Genomic DNA, 19,900 nt, shown 5'->3' on the forward strand with positions numbered 1-19,900 from the left:
AGTGATTGTTGGGGACAGGGGTGATCAGTGATTGTTGGGGACATGGATGATCAGTGATTGTTGGGGACAGTGGTAATCAGTGATTGTTGGGGACAGTGGTGATCAGTGATTGTTGGAGACAGTGGTGATCAGTGATTGTTGGGGACAGTGGTGGTCAGTGATTGTTGGGCACAGGGGTGATCAGTGATTCTTGGGCACAGGGGTGATCAGTGATTGTTGGGCACAGGGGTGATCAGTGATTGTTGGGCACAGGGGTGATCAGTGATTGTAGGGGACAGTGGTGATCAGTGATTGTTGGGGACAGTGGTGATCAGTGATTGTTGCTGGACAGTTTTGATCAGTGATTGTTGGGGACAGTGGTGATCAGTGATTGTTGCTGGACAGTTTTGATCAGTGATTGTCGGGGAGATTGGTGATTAGTGATTGTTGGGGACAATGGTGATCAGTGATTGTTGGGGATAATGGTGACCAGTGATTGTTGAGAACAGTGGTGATCAGTGATTGTTGGGGACAGTGGTGATCAGTGATTGTTGGGGACAGTGGTGATCAGTGATTGCTGGGGACAGCGGTGATCAGTGATTGTTGGGGACAGTGGTGATCAGTGATTGTTGGGGACAGGGGTGATCAGTGATTGTTGGGGACATGGATGATCAGTGATTGTTGGGAACGGGGTGATCAGTGACTGTTGGGGACAGGGGTGATCAGTGATTGTTGGGAACGGGGTGATCAGTGACTGTTGGGGACATGGATGATCAGTGATTGTTGGGAACGGGGTGATCAGTGACTGTTGGGGACATGGATGATCAGTGATTGTTGGGAACGGGGTGATCAGTGACTGTTGGGGACAGGGGTGATCAGTGATTGTTGGGGACAGGGGTGATCAGTGATTGTTGGGCACAGGGGTGATCAGTGATTGTTGGGCACAGGGGTGATCAGTGATTGTTGGGGACATGGATGATCAGTGATTGCTGGGGACAGGGGTCATCAGTGACTGTTGGGGACAGGGGTGATCAGTGATTGTTGGGGACAGTAGTGGTCAGTGATTGTGGGGGACAGTGGTGATTAGTGGTTGTTGGGGACATTGGTGATCAGTGATTGTTGCTGGACAGTTTTGATCAGTGATTGTCAGGGGAAACTGGTGATCAGTGATTGATGGGGAGAATGATGATCAGTGATTGTTGGAGACAATGGTGATCAGTGTTCGTTGGGGAGCAGTGGTGATCAATGATTGTTGGGGAGCAGTGGTGATTAATGCCTGGTCATTTGAAGCAGTGGTGATAAGTGATTTGTCATTGGGGACAATGGTGATCAGTGATTGTTGGGGAGCATGGTGATCAGTGATTGTTGGGGAAATAAATTTGTAAAATAAAACAAATGGTGATCGGTGATTGGTCATTGGGAGCAGTGGTGATCAGTGATGGTTTGCTAACTTAAAATGTAAAGAAAATCAATAAAGTACTCAAAAATGTTGCCACAACTATTGACCAAGTCATGAAGTTGGCAACACCAGTTCAATCAGATCTCATGTACTGATGAAGAACTTGGGTCAAACCCTTGAAGTCCAGATGTTCCCTCATGCGAAATGCCTTTCAGATGTCAGCCAAGGGGACTGAAGCAAGAGGAAAAGTGAGGGGAAGTTCATGAGTAGCAGTGACCACTGAAGGTCAGATTAGCAGGATTAGGTGTGTTAGTTGTGGGTTGAAACCAAAAGCTTGGTTTTAAGAAGCATTAATTAACATTTAACACCTCTGTTTCAACTCAGGAAATCCCCCGTGATTAGCTGATGTTAGCTGAAAGAAAAGCTTCGAGGACGGTTTCTCTAATTCCTTAAAGCTCTCGTGCATGAACTCTTTGACCTGACATTTTCACGTCTCATTATTGGAAGCAGTGCAGGTCTTTAGGGTTCAGATAAACTTCTGAGTCCGTCTATCCCTCTGTCTCCATCTCTCACTGTACTCAGCACTCACGCTGTACTGATACAAAACACATGGTGTACTTTTCTCAATTAAAAGTCTCTGTGCTCCAGCTGTGGGCAGTTATTAGTTGGTATTAATTATTAATTGTCGTACATAATATCTTATTCCCGGAACAGGAATGAAAAAAAGTGCATGTAAATGTTTCTTATGTCTAATTAAACCTTCTGTATTAAATCTAGTGGGATAATTAACACACACACACACACCTGGAATGAATATGCATTTCACTTTCTACCCTGGACAAAGGACGGTATTGAAAATATACTGAGTTTCATGTCGAGGCCCAGCCATCATCAGCACCTCCATTAAGGCCTGTTTCATTACACCATCAAAGATGGTGAGATAATGTGTCACAAACACTCCCTGATTACCATCAGGGTCGGAGAGACATCGATTTCTCACACACAGACTCGGTGGAAAGCTCTCATCTCTTTGTCCTGAGGACAAGATGGTCAGATTCACAATCACTGAGGGAGGGAGAGAAAGAGAGAGAGAGGCAAAGGCAGGGAAAGACATAGAGAAAGAGGGGACAGAGAGAGATGGAGACAGAGGGATAGAGAGACAGAAATGAGGAGATGTAAGACGGAGAGAGGTGAGGAGAGTAAGACGGAGAGAGGTGAGGAGAGTAAGACGGAGAGAGATGAGGAGAGTAAGACGGAGAGAGATGAGGAGAGTAAGACGGAGAGAGATGAGGAGAGTAAGATGGAGAGAGGTGAGGAGAGTGAGATGGAGAGAGATGAGGAGAGTAAGACGGAGAGAGGTGAGGAGAGTGAGACGGAGAGAGATGAGGAGAGTGAGACGGAGAGAGGTGAGGAGAGTAAGACGGAGAGAGGTGAGGAGAGTGAGACGGAGAGAGGTGAGGAGAGTAAGACGGAGAGAGGTGAGGAGAGTGAGATGGAGAGAGGTGAGGAGAGTAAGACGAAGAGGGATGAGGAGAGTAAGACGGAGAGAGATGAGGAGAGTAAGACGGAGAGAGATGAGGAGAGTAAGACGGAGAGAGGTGAGGAGAGTAAGACGGAGAGAGATGAGGAGAGTAAGACGGAGATAGATGAGAGTAAGAGGGAGAGAGGTGAGGAGAGTAAGACGGAGAGAGGTGAGGAGAGTGAGACGGAGAGAGGTGAGGAGAGTAAGACGGAGAGAGATGAGGAGAGTAAGACGGAGAGAGATGAGGAGAGTAAGACGGAGAGAGACGAGGAGAGTAAGACGGAGAGAGATGAAGAGAGTCAGACGGAGAGAGATGAGGAGAGTTAGACGGAGATAGATGAGAGTAAGAGGGAGAGAGGTGAGGAGAGTAAGACGGAGAGAGGTGAGGAGAGTAAGACGGAGAGAGGTGAGGAGAGTAAGACGGAGAGAGGTGAGGAGAGTAAGACGGAGAGAGATGAGGAGAGTCAGGCGGAGAGAGATGAGGAGAGTAAGACGGAGAGAGGTGAGGAGAGTTAGACGGAGATAGATGAGAGTAAGACGGACAGAGATGAGGAGAGTAAGACGGAGAGAGGTGAGGAGAGTGAGACGGAGAGAGGTGAGGAGAGTAAGACGGAGAGAGATGAGGAGAGTTAGACGGAGAGAGGTGAGGAGAGTAAGACGGAGAGAGGTGAGGAGAGTAAGACGGAGAGAGGTGAGGAGAGTAAGACGGAGAGAGATGAGGAGAGTTAGACGGAGAGAGATGAGGAGAGTAAGACGGAGAGAGATGAGGAGAGTTAGACGGAGAGAGATGAGGAGAGTAAGACGGAGAGAGATGAGGAGAGTAAGACGGAGAGAGGTGAGGAGAGTAAGACGGAGAGAGATGAGGAGAGTAAGACGGAGAGAGATGAGGAGAGTAAGATGGAGAGAGGTGAGGAGAGTAAGACGGAGAGAGGTGAGGAGAGTAAGACGGAGAGAGGTGAGGAGAGTTAGACGGAGAGAGATGAGGAGAGTAAGACGGAGAGAGGTGAGGAGAGTAAGACGGAGAGAGATGAAGAGAGTCAGACGGAGAGAGATGAGGAGAGTTAGATGGAGATAGATGAGAGTAAGAGGGAGAGAGGTGAGGAGAGTAAGACGGAGAGAGGTGAGGAGAGTAAGACGGAGAGAGGTGAGGAGAGTAAGACGGAGAGAGATGAGGAGAGTCAGGCGGAGAGAGATGAGGAGAGTAAGACGGAGAGAGATGAAGAGAGTCAGACGGAGAGAGATGAGGAGAGTTAGACGGAGATAGATGAGAGTAAGACGGACAGAGATGAGGAGAGTAAGACGGAGAGAGGTGAGGAGAGTGAGACGGAGAGAGGTGAGGAGAGTAAGACGGAGAGAGATGAGGAGAGTTAGACGGAGAGAGGTGAGGAGAGTAAGACGGAGAGAGGTGAGGAGAGTAAGACGGAGAGAGATGAGGAGAGTTAGACGGAGAGAGATGAGGAGAGTAAGACGGAGAGAGATGAGGAGAGTTAGACGGAGAGAGATGAGGAGAGTAAGACGGAGAGAGATGAGGAGAGTAAGACGGAGAGAGATGAGGAGAGTAAGACGGAGAGAGGTGAGGAGAGTAAGACGGAGAGAGGTGAGGAGAGTAAGACGGAGAGAGATGAGGAGAGTTAGACGGAGAGAGATGAGGAGAGTAAGACGGAGAGAGATGAGGAGAGTAAGACGGAGAGAGGTGAGGAGAGTAAGACGGAGAGAGATGAGGAGAGTAAGACGGAGAGAGGTGAGGAGAGTAAGACGGAGAGAGATGAGGAGAGTAAGACGGAGAGAGGTGAGGAGAGTAAGACGGAGAGAGATGAGGAGAGTAAGACGGAGAGAGGTGAGGAGAGTAAGACGGAGAGAGGTGAGGAGAGTGAGACGGAGAGAGGTGAGGAGAGTAAGACGAAGAGGGATGAGGAGAGTAAGACGGAGAGAGATGAGGAGAGTAAGACGGAGAGAGATGAGGAGAGTAAGACGGAGAGAGGTGAGGAGAGTAAGACGGAGAGAGATGAGGAGAGTAAGACGGAGATAGATGAGAGTAAGAGGGAGAGAGGTGAGGAGAGTAAGACGGAGAGAGGTGAGGAGAGTGAGACGGAGAGAGGTGAGGAGAGTAAGACGGAGAGAGATGAGGAGAGTAAGACGGAGAGAGATGAGGAGAGTAAGACGGAGAGAGACGAGGAGAGTAAGACGGAGAGAGATGAAGAGAGTCAGACGGAGAGAGATGAGGAGAGTTAGACGGAGATAGATGAGAGTAAGAGGGAGAGAGGTGAGGAGAGTAAGACGGAGAGAGGTGAGGAGAGTAAGACGGAGAGAGGTGAGGAGAGTAAGACGGAGAGAGATGAGGAGAGTCAGGCGGAGAGAGATGAGGAGAGTAAGACGGAGAGAGGTGAGGAGAGTTAGACGGAGATAGATGAGAGTAAGACGGACAGAGATGAGGAGAGTAAGACGGAGAGAGGTGAGGAGAGTGAGACGGAGAGAGGTGAGGAGAGTAAGACGGAGAGAGATGAGGAGAGTTAGACGGAGAGAGGTGAGGAGAGTAAGACGGAGAGAGGTGAGGAGAGTAAGACGGAGAGAGGTGAGGAGAGTAAGACGGAGAGAGATGAGGAGAGTTAGACGGAGAGAGATGAGGAGAGTAAGACGGAGAGAGATGAGGAGAGTTAGACGGAGAGAGATGAGGAGAGTAAGACGGAGAGAGATGAGGAGAGTAAGACGGAGAGAGGTGAGGAGAGTAAGACGGAGAGAGATGAGGAGAGTAAGACGGAGAGAGATGAGGAGAGTAAGATGGAGAGAGGTGAGGAGAGTAAGACGGAGAGAGGTGAGGAGAGTAAGACGGAGAGAGATGAGGAGAGTTAGACGGAGAGAGATGAGGAGAGTAAGACGGAGAGAGGTGAGGAGAGTAAGACGGAGAGAGATGAAGAGAGTCAGACGGAGAGAGATGAGGAGAGTTAGATGGAGATAGATGAGAGTAAGAGGGAGAGAGGTGAGGAGAGTAAGACGGAGAGAGGTGAGGACAGTAAGACGGAGAGAGGTGAGGAGAGTAAGACGGAGAGAGATGAGGAGAGTCAGGCGGAGAGAGATGAGGAGAGTAAGACGGAGAGAGATGAAGAGAGTCAGACGGAGAGAGATGAGGAGAGTTAGACGGAGATAGATGAGAGTAAGACGGACAGAGATGAGGAGAGTAAGACGGAGAGAGGTGAGGAGAGTGAGACGGAGAGAGGTGAGGAGAGTAAGACGGAGAGAGATGAGGAGAGTTAGACGGAGAGAGGTGAGGAGAGTAAGACGGAGAGAGGTGAGGAGAGTAAGACGGAGAGAGATGAGGAGAGTTAGACGGAGAGAGATGAGGAGAGTAAGACGGAGAGAGATGAGGAGAGTTAGACGGAGAGAGATGAGGAGAGTAAGACGGAGAGAGATGAGGAGAGTAAGACGGAGAGAGATGAGGAGAGTAAGACGGAGAGAGGTGAGGAGAGTAAGACGGAGAGAGGTGAGGAGAGTAAGACGGAGAGAGATGAGGAGAGTTAGACGGAGAGAGATGAGGAGAGTAAGACGGAGAGAGATGAGGAGAGTTAGACGGAGAGAGATGAGGAGAGTTAGACGGAGATAGATGAGAGTAAGACGGAGAGAGATGAGGAGAGTAAGACGGAGAGAGGTGAGGAGAGTAAGACGGAGAGAGATGAGGAGAGTAAGACGGAGAGAGGTGAGGAGAGTAAGACGGAGAGAGATGAGGAGAGTAAGACGGAGAGAGATGAGGAGAGTAAGACGGAGAGAGGTGAGGAGAGTAAGACGGAGAGAGATGAGGAGAGTAAGACGGAGAGAGATGAGGAGAGTAAGATGGAGAGAGGTGAGGAGAGTAAGACGGAGAGAGGTGAGGAGAGTAAGACGGAGAGAGATGAGGAGAGTTAGACGGAGAGAGATGAGGAGAGTAAGACGGAGAGAGGTGAGGAGAGTAAGACGGAGAGAGATGAAGAGAGTCAGACGGAGAGAGATGAGGAGAGTTAGATGGAGATAGATGAGAGTAAGAGGGAGAGAGGTGAGGAGAGTAAGACGGAGAGAGGTGAGGAGAGTAAGACGGAGAGAGGTGAGGAGAGTAAGACGGAGAGAGATGAGGAGAGTCAGGCGGAGAGAGATGAGGAGAGTAAGACGGAGAGAGATGAAGAGAGTCAGACGGAGAGAGATGAGGAGAGTTAGACGGAGATAGATGAGAGTAAGACGGACAGAGATGAGGAGAGTAAGACGGAGAGAGGTGAGGAGAGTGAGACGGAGAGAGGTGAGGAGAGTAAGACGGAGAGAGATGAGGAGAGTTAGACGGAGAGAGGTGAGGAGAGTAAGACGGAGAGAGGTGAGGAGAGTAAGACGGAGAGAGATGAGGAGAGTTAGACGGAGAGAGATGAGGAGAGTAAGACGGAGAGAGATGAGTAGAGTTAGACGGAGAGAGATGAGGAGAGTAAGACGGAGAGAGATGAGGAGAGTAAGACGGAGAGAGATGAGGAGAGTAAGACGGAGAGAGGTGAGGAGAGTAAGACGGAGAGAGGTGAGGAGAGTAAGACGGAGAGAGATGAGGAGAGTTAGACGGAGAGAGATGAGGAGAGTAAGACGGAGAGAGATGAGGAGAGTTAGACGGAGAGAGATGAGGAGAGTTAGACGGAGATAGATGAGAGTAAGACGGAGAGAGGTGAGGAGAGTAAGACGGAGAGAGGTGAGGAGAGTAAGACGGACAGAGATGAAGAGAGTAAGACGGAGAGAGATGAGGAGAGTAAGACGGAGAGAGATGAGGAGAGTGAGACGGAGAGAGATGAGAGTAAGAGAGACAGATGAGGAGAGTAAGACGGAGAGAGGTGAGGAGAGTAAGACGGAGAGAGGTAAGGAGAGTTAGACGGAGATAGATGAGAGTAAGACAGACAGAGATGAGGAGAGTAAGACGGAGAGAGGTGAGGAGAGTTAGACGGAGAGAGACGAGGAGAGTGAGACGGAGAGAGGTGAGGAGAGTAAGACGGAGAGAGATGAGGAGAGTAAGACGGAGAGAGATGAGGAGAGTTAGACGGAGAGAGACGAGGAGAGTGAGACGGAGAGAGATGAGGAGAGTAAGACGGAGAGAGATGAGGAGAGTTAGACGGAGATAGATGAGAGTAAGAGGGAGAGAGATGAGGAGAGTAAGACGGAGAGAGGTGAGGAGAGTAAGATGGAGAGAGGTGAGGAGAGTGAGACGGAGAGAGATGAGGAGAGTAAGACGGAGAGAGACGAGGAGAGTAAGACGGAGAGAGATGAAGAGAGTCAGACGGAGAGAGGTGAGGAGAGTAAGACGGAGAGAGATGAGGAGAGTAAGATGGAGAGAGGTGAGGAGAGTAAGATGGAGAGAGGTGAGGAGAGTAAGACGGAGAGAGATGAGGAGTGAGGAGAGTAAGACGGAGAGAGATGAGGAGAGTAAGATGGAGAGAGGTGAGGAGAGTAAGACGGAGAGAGATGAGGAGAGTAAGACGGAGAGAGATGAGGAGAGTAAGACGGAGAGAGGTGAGGAGAGTAAGACGGAGAGAGATGAGGAGAGTAAGATGGAGAGAGGTGAGGAGAGTAAGATGGAGAGAGGTGAGGAGAGTGAGACGGAGAGAGATGAGGAGAGTAAGACGGAGAGAGACGAGGAGAGTAAGACGGAGAGAGATGAAGAGAGTCAGACGGAGAGAGGTGAGGAGAGTAAGACGGAGAGAGGTGAGGAGCGTAAGACGGAGAGAGGTGAGGAGAGTAAGACGGAGAGAGGTGAGGAGAGTAAAACAGAGAGAGGTGAGGAGAGTAAGACGGAGAGAGATGAGGAGAGTAAGACGGAGAGAGACGAGGAGAGTCAGACGGAGAGAGATGAAGAGAGTGAGACGGAGAGAGGTGAGGAGAGTAAGACGGAGAGAGACGAGGAGAGTAAGACGGAGAGAGATGAGGAGAGTTAGACGGAGATAGATGAGAGTAAGAGGGAGAGAGGTGAGGAGAGTGAGATGGAGAGAGATGAGGAGAGTAAGACGGAGAGAGGTGAGGAGAGTAAGACGGAGAGAGATGAGGAGAGTAAGACGGAGATAGATGAGAGTAAGAGGGAGAGAGGTGAGGAGAGTAAGACGGAGAGAAGTGAGGAGAGTAAGACGGAGAGAGATGAGGAGAGTAAGACGGAGAGAGATGAGGAGAGTAAGACGGAGAGAGACGAGGAGAGTAAGACGGAGAGAGACGAGGAGAGTAAGACGGAGAGAGATGAAGAGAGTCAGACGGAGAGAGATGAGGAGAGTTAGACGGAGATAGATGAGAGTAAGAGGGAGAGAGGTGAGGAGAGTAAGACGGAGAGAGGTGAGGAGAGTAAGACGGAGAGAGGTGAGGAGAGTAAGACGGAGAGAGATGAGGAGAGTAAGACGGAGAGAGATGAAGAGAGTCAGACGGAGAGAGATGAGGAGAGTTAGACGGAGATAGATGAGAGTAAGACGGACAGAGATGAGGAGAGTAAGACGGAGAGAGGTGAGGAGAGTGAGACGGAGAGAGGTGAGGAGAGTAAGACGGAGAGAGGTGAGGAGAGTGAGACGGAGAGAGATGAAGAGAGTCAGACGGAGAGAGATGAGGAGAGTTAGACGGAGATAGATGAGAGTAAGACGGACAGAGATGAGGAGAGTAAGACGGAGAGAGGTGAGGAGAGTGAGACGGAGAGAGGTGAGGAGAGTAAGACGGAGAGAGGTGAGGAGAGTGAGACGGAGAGAGGTGAGGAGAGTAAGACGGAGAGAGATGAGGAGAGTAAGACGGAGAGAGGTGAGGAGAGTAAGACGGAGAGAGATGAGGAGAGTTAGACGGAGAGAGATGAGGAGAGTAAGACGGAGAGAGATGAGGAGAGTAAGACGGAGAGAGATGAGGAGAGTAAGACGGAGAGAGATGAGGAGAGTAAGACGGAGAGAGGTGAGGAGAGTAAGACGGAGAGAGGTGAGGAGAGTAAGACGGAGAGAGATGAGGAGAGTTAGACGGAGAGAGATGAGGAGAGTAAGACGGAGAGAGATGAGGAGAGTAAGACGGAGAGAGGTGAGGAGAGTAAGACGGAGAGAGGTGAGGAGAGTAAGACGGAGAGAGATGAGGAGAGTTAGACGGAGAGAGATGAGGAGAGTAAGACGGAGAGAGATGAGGAGAGTTAGACGGAGAGAGATGAGGAGAGTTAGACGGAGATAGATGAGAGTAAGACGGAGAGAGGTGAGGAGAGTAAGACAGAGAGAGGTGAGGAGAGTAAGACGGACAGAGATGAAGAGAGTAAGACGGAGAGAGATGAGGAGAGTAAGACGGAGAGAGATGAGGAGAGTGAGACGGAGAGAGATGAGAGTAAGAGAGACAGATGAGGAGAGTAAGACGGAGAGAGGTGAGGAGAGTAAGACGGACAGAGATGAAGAGAGTAAGACGGAGAGAGATGAGGAGAGTAAGACGGAGAGAGGTAAGGAGAGTTAGACGGAGATAGATGAGAGTAAGACGGACAGAGATGAGGAGAGTAAGACGGAGAGAGGTGAGGAGAGTGAGACGGAGAGAGGTGAGGAGAGTAAGACGGAGAGAGATGAGGAGAGTTAGACGGAGAGAGGTGAGGAGAGTAAGACGGAGAGAGATGAAGAGAGTCAGATGGAGAGAGATGAGGAGAGTAAGACGGAGAGAGGTGAGGAGAGTAAGACGGAGAGAGATGAGGAGAGTAAGACGGAGAGAGATGAGGAGAGTTAGACGGAGAGAGGTGAGGAGAGTAAGACGGAGAGAGATGAAGTGAGTCAGACGGAGAGAGATGAGGAGAGTGAGACGGAGAGAGGTGAGGAGAGTGAGACGGAGAGAGATGAGGAGAGTTAGACGGAGAGAGGTGAGGAGAGTAAGACGGAGAGAGATGAGGAGAGTTAGACGGAGAGAGGTGAGGAGAGTAAGACGGAGAGAGATGAAGAGAGTCAGACGGAGAGAGATGAGGAGAGTAAGACGGAGAGAGGTGAGGAGACTGAGACGGAGAGAGGTGAGGAGAGTAAGACGGAGAGAGATGAGGAGAGTTAGACGGAGAGAGGTGAGGAGAGTAAGACGGAGAGAGATGAAGAGAGTCAGATGGAGAGAGATGAGGAGAGTAAGACGGAGAGAGATGAGGAGAGTGAGACGGAGAGAGGTGAGGAGAGTAAGACGGAGAGAGGTGAGGAGAGTAAGACGGAGAGAGGTGAGGAGAGTAAGACGGAGAGAGATGAAGAGAGTAAGACGGAGAGAGATGAGGAGAGTAAGACGGAGAGAGGTGAGGAGAGTGAGACGGAGAGAGGTGAGGAGAGTAAGACGGAGAGAGGTGAGGAGAGTAAGACGGAGAGAGATGAGGAGAGTCAGACGGAGAGAGATGAGGAGAGTAAGACGGAGAGAGATGAGGAGAGTGAGACGGAGAGAGGTGAGGAGAGTAAGACGGAGAGAGGTGAGGAGAGTAAGACGGAGAGAGGTGAGGAGAGTAAGACGGAGAGAGGTGAGGAGAGTAAGACGGAGAGAGGTGAGGAGAGTAAGACGGAGAGAGGTGAGGAGAGTAAGACGGACAGAGATGAAGAGAGTAAGACGGAGAGAGATGAGGAGAGTAAGACGGAGAGAGATGAGGAGAGTGAGACGGAGAGAGATGAGGAGAGTAAGACGGAGATAGATGAGAGTAAGACGGAGAGAGGTGAGGAGAGTAAGATGGAGAGAGGTGAGGAGAGTAAGACGGAGAGAGATGAGGAGAGTAAGACGGAGAGAGATGAGGAGAGTTAGACGGAGAGAGGTGAGGAGAGTAAGACGGAGACAGATGAGGAGAGTAAGACGGAGAGAGGTGAGGAGAGTAAGACGGACAGAGATGAAGAGAGTAAGACGGAGAGAGATGAGGAGAGTAAGACGGAGAGAGATGAGGAGAGTTAGACGGAGATAGATGAGAGTAAGACGGAGAGAGGTGAGGAGAGTAAGACGGAGAGAGGTGAGGAGAGTAAGACGGAGAGAGATGAGGAGAGTAAGACGGAGAGAGGTGAGGAGAGTAAGACGGAGAGAGGTGAGGAGAGTAAGACGGAGAGAGATGAGGAGAGTAAGACGGAGAGAGATGAGGAGAGTTAGACGGAGATAGATGAGGAGAGTAAGACGGAGAGAGATGAGGAGAGTAAGATGGAGAGAGATGAGGAGAGTAAGACGGAGAGAGATGAGGAGAGTAAGACGGAGAGAGATGAGGAGAGTAAGACGGAGGGAGGTGAGGAGAGTGAGACGGAGAGAGATGAGGAGAGTGAGACGGAGAGAGGTGAGGAGAGTAAGACGGAGAGAGATGAGGAGAGTAAGACGGAGAGAGATGAGGAAAGTTAGACGGAGATAGATGAGAGTAAGAGGGAGAGAGGTGAGGAGAGTGAGACGGAGAGAGATGAAGAGAGTCAGACGGAGAGAGATGAGGAGAGTAAGACGGAGAGAGACGAGGAGAGTAAGACGGAGAGAGATGAGAGTAAGAGGGAGAGAGGTGAGGAGAGTAAGACGGAGAGAGATGAGGAGAGTAAGACGGAGAGAGGTGAGGAGAGTAAGACGGAGAGAGATGAGGAGAGTAAGACGGAGAGAGGTGAGGAGAGTAAGACGGAGAGAGATGAGGAGAGTAAGACGGAGAGAGGTGAGGAGAGTAAGACGGAGAGAGGTGAGGAGAGTAAGACGGAGAGAGGTGAGGAGAGTAAGACGGAGAGAGATGAGGAGAGTAAGACGGAGAGAGGTGAGGAGAGTAAGACGGAGAGAGGTGAGGAGAGTAAGACGGAGAGAGGTGAGGAGAGTAAGACGGAGAGAGGTGAGGAGAGTAAGACGGAGAGAGATGAGGAGAGTAAGATGGAGAGAGGTGAGGAGAGTAAGACGGAGAGAGATGAGGAGAGTAAGATGGAGAGAGGTGAGGAGAGTAAGACGGAGAGAGGTGAGGAGAGTAAGACGGAGAGAGGTGAGGAGAGTAAGACGGAGAGAGGTGAGGAGAGTAAGACGGAGAGAGGTGAGGAGAGTAAGACGGAGAGAGATGAGGAGAGTAAGACGGAGAGAGGTGAGGAGAGTAAGACGGAGAGAGATGAGGAGAGTAAGACGGAGAGAGATGAGGAGAGTAAGACGGAGAGAGATGAGGAGAGTAACACCGAGGGATGAAGAGAGTCAGGCGGAGAGAGATGAGGAGAGTAAGACGGAGAGAGATGAGGAGAGTAAGACGGAGAGAGGTGAGGAGAGTAAGACGGAGAGAGATGAGGAGAGTAAGACGGAGAGAGATGAGGAGAGTGAGACGGAGAGAGGTGAGGAGAGTAAGACGGAGAGAGATGAGGAGAGTAAGACGGAGAGAGATGAGGAGAGTAAGACGGAGAGAGGTGAGGAGAGTAAGACGGAGAGAGGTGAGGAGAGTAAGACGGAGAGAGGTGAGGAGAGTAAGACGGAGAGAGGTGAGGAGAGTAAGACGGAGAGAGATGAGGAGAGTAAGATGGAGAGAGGTGAGGAGAGTAAGACGGAGAGAGATGAGGAGAGTAAGATGGAGAGAGGTGAGGAGAGTAAGACGGAGAGAGGTGAGGAGAGTAAGACGGAGAGAGGTGAGGAGAGTAAGACGGAGAGAGGTGAGGAGAGTAAGACGGAGAGAGATGAGGAGAGTAAGATGGAGAGAGGTGAGGAGAGTAAGACGGAGAGAGATGAGGAGAGTAAGACGGAGAGAGGTGAGGAGAGTAAGATGGAGAGAGGTGAGGAGAGTAAGACGGAGAGAGATGAGGAGAGTAAGACGGACAGAGATGAGGAGAGTAAGACGGAGAGAGGTGAGGAGAGTAAGACGGAGAGAGGTGAGGAGAGTAAGACGGAGAGAGGTGAGGAGAGTAAGACGGAGAGAGGTGAGGAGAGTAAGACGGAGAGAGATGAGGAGAGTAAGACGGAGAGAGATGAGGAGAGTAAGACGGAGAGAGGTGAGGAGAGTAAGACGGAGAGAGATGAGGAGAGTAAGACGGAGAGAGATGAGGAGAGTAAGACGGAGAGAGGTGAGGAGAGTAAGACGGAGAGAGATGAGGAGAGTAAGATGGAGAGAGGTGAGGAGAGTTAGACGGAGAGAGATGAGGAGAGTAAGACGGAGAGAGATGAGGAGAGTAAGATGGAGAGAGGTGAGGAGAGTAAGACGGAGAGAGATGAGGAGAGTAAGACGGAGAGAGATGAGGAGAGTAACACCGAGGGATGAAGAGAGTCAGGCGGAGAGAGATGAGGAGAGTAAGACGGAGAGAGATGAGGAGAGTAACACCGAGGGATGAAGAGAGTCAGGCGGAGAGAGATGAGGAGAGTAAGACGGAGAGAGATGAGGAGAGTAAGACGGAGAGAGATGAGGAGAGTAAGACGGAGAGAGATGAGGAGAGTAAGACGGAGAGAGGTGAGGAGAGTAAGACGGAGAGAGATGAGGAGAGTAAGACGGAGAGAGATGAGGAGAGTAAGACGGAGAGAGATGAGGAGAGTAACACCGAGGGATGAAGAGAGTCAGGCAGAGAGAGGTGAGGAGAGTAAGACAGAAGTGGAATGGAATAAATCTGAATTTGCATCACATTCATTTAATTGTATTTATTTTCTATAGGAAGGACCTGAGGTGCTATAGTTTAGTTTTTATCCCTTTATTGTACCGTAATGTATTTTTACACTCGAAGTTGTCAGTAAAAATAAAAATTACATTATTGCCTGAAACGAAACATCACTCGCTGATGACTAGCTGACTTTAGCTAACGTCTCATCTCATCTCATCTCATTATCTGTAGCCGCTTTATCCTGTTCTACAGGGTCGCAGGCGAGCTGGAGCCTATCCCAGCTGACTACGGGCGAAAGGCGGGGTTCAGCCTGGACAAGTCGCCAGGTCATCACAGGGCTGACACATAGACACAGACAACCATTCACACTCACATTCACACCTACGCTCAATTTAGAGTCACCAGTTAACCTAACCTGCATGTCTTTGGACTGTGGGGGAAACCGGAGCACCCGGAGGAAACCCACGCGGACACGGGGAGAACATGCAAACTCCGCACAGAAAGGCCCTCGCCGGCCACGGGGCTCGAACCCGGACCTTCTTGCTGTGAGGCGACAGCGCTAACCACTACATCACCGTGCCGCCCCTTTAGCTAACGTGAGCAGGATTATTATATAATGTCAGCGAGGCAGAACAAGCAGCGAAGCGATTCGCCAAAAACTTAAACTCACTAAACGATAATGAGATAGAAAAGCTGAACGTTGCATTCAGTGGAATTCGTATATGTTGCTTCATTAATGGAAGAGTTAAAATAGTTTAGCACGCTTTCAATCACCAAAATAAACTGTAGCTTAGCTAGCTTGTTAAAAGCCTGTTATTTACGACATTATGTGATAAACTACCGTAACTCCTTGACTATCATGGCTACCGTAAAACCCTAACAACAGAGGAAATTCTACATCGTGCCATCACTTGACCTTCCAATAAACCTCACATGAAACTAACGGTCAAGTGTTTCGTTATATTATTCAACCTGATTGATTATTATAAGTTGTTACTAAAATATTTTATCTATGCTAATGCGCAAAATTATAATATATGCACAACTTTGCTGGGAAAATCGTACGACCTGCTGAAGGGCAAAAAAAACAAAATCCTGCACTTTTGTGCATAAAAATTTTGTAATTTTTAATGAACAAAAACTTAACAATTAAAATTGTATAATTCAGATATAATATAGATATGAATTATAAAAATTTTATTGCTCAGTTTTTGTTTATTATTATTATTATTATTATTATTATTATTATTATGTTTCACATGTAAGCGTAGCTGAATGAGCATCACATTTTTTTTCTGGACAGTAACATTCCCATTGTTCAATACCATTGATTTGTCTCCGTAAAACGCGCATGCGTGCGCGCGCACACACACACACACACACACACACACACACACACACACAGAGAAACAGAAGGAGGAGGGGGTTAATGTAATTAAGTGTGAGTGAATTGTGTTTTCTGGGACTAATGAAATGGCCGGCGGTCAATGGCCTGATTAAGACTCATCAACCCACACACACACACACACACACACACACACACAATTGCAACACAGGCCTTCCTGGGTCAGCACAAATCTTACACACACACACACACACACACACACACACACACACACACACGTGTTGCTTTACTCTCTTTGTGAGGACCATTTATTGACATAATTATTAATGCATCTAATTAACTCCATGTTGCACCTAAATCTAACACAAGCTTTGACTTCATCAACCGAAAGGAAACTTCTCAGCTCTTTTAGTTTGTTTGTTTGTTTGTTTGTTTGTTTGCTTGTTTGAGTTGTCCTTCTGGGGACCAGCTGAATGTCCCCGCAATGTCAGAACAGTCAGATATTCCAGTGCTTGTGGGTATATTTGTTCCCCACCACGATATAAAAACAAATATCAAAATAAATATCACTCTCACAGTGTGCTGGTATTAACATAAGTGGCAGAGGCGGCCATTTTGGGCTGTACAGCAGCAGACAAGGCAGATTTTCCCTTTTTTTTCCCCTTTAGAAAGCAGATATGAGGTGATTATGGTCCTGGGAATGTCGGGATTCAGGGAACAATGTTAGTGTTAATGTTCGCAAGTATGTGCTCAAAAATGATCTAATATTCATTTTCCTGCAGCCTTAAGTGATTTTGTTGTTGTTGTTGTTGTTGTGGTTGTGGTACTGTATCAGAGTCTTCAGGCAGTGTGTGTGTGTGTGTGTGTGTGTGTGTGTGTGTGTGTGTGTGTGTTGGGCAGTAGAACAATTCAGGACAGTCCATTCCTCAAAAAAATAAAAAAATGTAGACACAGACACAGAGGGTGTCTTGTCGAACTTGAACAACCAATCAGAGCATGCCTTGATGACTCATTGAGTACTGAGCATTGCAACCAATGGAAACAGAGAGGAGGCGGGGCTTAAGTTAGATAAGTGATCACGAGTGATTTCTTTTATTTAAAGCTAATATTAAGCTATGAATTCTCTTGTATAATAAAATAAAATAGATTTTTTCCCCTTGTTATCATTATAATCATGACTATGTTTTGCATTATGTTGTTTTACTGAAATATTTTTTGTATTTTTTTTCTCAAATTGTTTGTGACATCTTTCCAAAAAATGTCCAGTGTTTCTAACTGATCAGTGCAACTAATACTCTCTCTCTCTCTCTCTCTCTCTCTCTCTCTCTCTCTCAGTGGACTGTGTTGACCCGTCCTGCTCAGGCCGAGGTGTGTGTATCCGAGGTGTGTGTCACTGTAACTCCGGGTTTTCAGGGCCGAGCTGTGAACTACAGAAAGCCGTTTGTCCTGAACAGTGTTCTGGTCACGGAAAGTTCCAGAGCGACAGCGGAACCTGCACCTGTGATGAGAACTGGACTGGACCCGATTGTTCCATTGGTACTGTTACACACACACACACACACACACACACACACACAATTTTACTGTTTCTAACTTCATCCAATTTGTCTGTGTCTCTTGTCAGCTTTTTCTCATTTCATCCTGCCTGTCTCACTCTCTATCACTTCATTCTGTCTGTCTCTCTTCTGTCTCTCTTCTCAGCTTTCCCACTGTCAGTTTATCCTGTTTCTTCTTCATCCTGAGAGATAGACAGTGAGAAAATAATGAGGAAGGAAAGACAGAGGTGTTTAAACAGGGAGAAAGAGGAAAGGACAACTAGAGATGGAGGAGAGAAAAAACAGAACAACTCTCAAAAAGAAACTAAACATCAGTCTCACTCACACACACACACATAGAGGGCGTGTCACTTCCTGTCCACCTGCTGAAGCTGTATCGATGTTGCACTTCAGAGATGGAGAGCTCACACTGACACACACCTGAGCCAGGGGATGCTGGGAAATTTTCCCTCATTCTCTGCACGTTCTTCCTTCTGTTTTTTTTTCCCCTGGTTCCCTGAGTTCAGGGGCCTGAGGAGATTGTGTGTTGGGGTCTAGATTATATCACTCAATAACGAGATACCATGAGGTAAAGTCATGATCAGATACCATGAGGTAAAGTCGTGATCAGATACTGTGAGGTAAAGTCATGATCAGATACTGTGAGGTAAAGTCATGATTAGATACCATGAGGTAGTCGTGAGCAGATACTGTGAGGTAAAGTCATGATTAGATACCATGAGGTAAAGTCATGATCAGATACTGTGAGGTAAAGTCATGATCAGATACCATGAGGTAAAGTCATGATTAGATACCATGAGATAAAGTCATGATCAGATACTGTGAGGTAAAGTCATGATTAGATACCATGAGGTAAAGTCGTGATCAGATACTGTGAGGTAAAGTCATGATCAGATACTGTGAGGTAAAGTCGTGATCAGATACTGTGAGGTAAAGTCATGATCAGATACCATGAGGTAAAGTCATGATCAGATAATGTGAGGTAAAGCCATGATCAGATACCATGAGGTAAAGTCGTGATCAGATACTGTGAGGTAAAGTCATGATCAGATACAATGAGGTAAAGTCATGATCAGATAATGTGAGGTAAAGTCATGATCAGATACCATGAGGTAAAGTCGTGATCAGATACTGTGAGGTAGAGTCGTGATTACATACCGTGAGGTAAAGTCGTACACAAATACCGTGATGTAAAGTCGTGATCAGATACCATGTTGTTAAGTCGTAATCAGATACCTTGAGGTAGAGTTGTGATCAGATACCATGCGGTAAAGTCGTGATCAGATACTGTGAGGTAAAGTCATGATCAGATACTGTGAGGTAAAGTCATGATTAGATACCATGAGGTAGTCGTGAGCAGATACTGTGAGGTAAAGTCATGATTAGATACCATGAGGTAAAGTCATGATCAGATACTGTGAGGTAAAGTCATAATCAGATACCATGAGGTAAAGTCATGATTAGATACCATGAGATAAAGTCATGATCAGATACTGTGAGGTAAAGTCATGATTAGATACCATGCGGTAAAGTCATGATCAGATAACTTGTTGTAAAGTCATGCTTAGATACCGTGAAGTAGTTGTGATCAGATAGCATGAGGTAAAGATGTGATCAAATACCATGAGGTAAAGTCATAACCAAATACTGTAATGTAAAGTCGTACTCAGATACCATCAGGTAAAGTCGTGATCAGATACTGTGAGGTAAAGTCATGATCAGATACCGTGAGGTAAAGTCGTACATAGATACCATGATGTAAAGTCGTGATCAGATACAGTGAGGTAAAGTTGTGATCAAATACTGTGAGGTAAAATCGTAACCAGATACTGTGATGTGAAGTCGTACTCAGATACCGTGATGTGAAGTTGTGATCAGATACTGTGCAGTAACTTGTAATTAGATACCATGAATTAAAGTCATACTCAGATACCGTGACGTAAAGTCATAATCAGACACTGTGAGGTAAAGTCGTGATCAGATACGGAGTTGTAAAGTTATACTCAGATACTGTGAGGTACAACCCCGATTCCAAAAAAGTTGGGACGAAGTACAAATTGTAAATAAAAACGGAATGCAATAATTTACAAATCTCAAAAACTGATATTGTATTCACAATAGAACATAGACAACATATCAAATGTCGAAAGTGAGACATTTTGAAATTTCATGCCAAATATTCGGTCAGTTGAAATTTCATGACAGCAACACATCTCAAAAAAGTTGGGACAGGGGCAATAAGAGGCTGGAAAAGTTAAATGTACAAAAAAGGAACAGCTGGAGGACCAAATTGCAACTCATTAGGTCAATTGGCAATAGGTCATTAACATGACTGGGTATAAAAAGAGCATCTTGGAGTGGCAGCGGCTCTCAGAAGTAAAGATGGGAAGAGGATCACCAATCCCCCTAATTCTGCGCCGACAAATAGTGGAGCAATATCAGAAAGGAGTTCGACAGTGTAAAATTGCAGAGTTTGAACATATCATCATCTACAGTGCATAATATCATCAAAAGATTCAGAGAATCTGGAAGAATCTCTGTGCGTAAGGGTCAAGGCCGGAAAACCATACTGGGTGCCCGTGATCTTCGGGCCCTTAGATGGCACTGCATCACATA

General features: G+C 47.7%; 1 protein-coding gene across 1 annotated transcript in view; it reads left to right on the plus strand.

Moving 5' to 3' along the window:
- The window catches only part of tenm3 (teneurin transmembrane protein 3), an 813,838-nt gene that overhangs the window by 578,738 nt on the left and 215,200 nt on the right, over nt 1–19,900 (plus strand). The window contains exon 13 of the mRNA XM_060925037.1: nt 17,064–17,264. Within this exon, the coding sequence (XP_060781020.1) occupies nt 17,064–17,264 (201 nt within the window). The remainder of the gene's footprint in view (nt 1–17,063; nt 17,265–19,900) is intronic.

The sequence above is a fragment of the Neoarius graeffei genome, chromosome 7 (genome assembly GCF_027579695.1).
Source record: "Neoarius graeffei isolate fNeoGra1 chromosome 7, fNeoGra1.pri, whole genome shotgun sequence".
In the NCBI taxonomy this organism is placed as follows: Eukaryota; Metazoa; Chordata; class Actinopteri; order Siluriformes; family Ariidae; genus Neoarius; species Neoarius graeffei.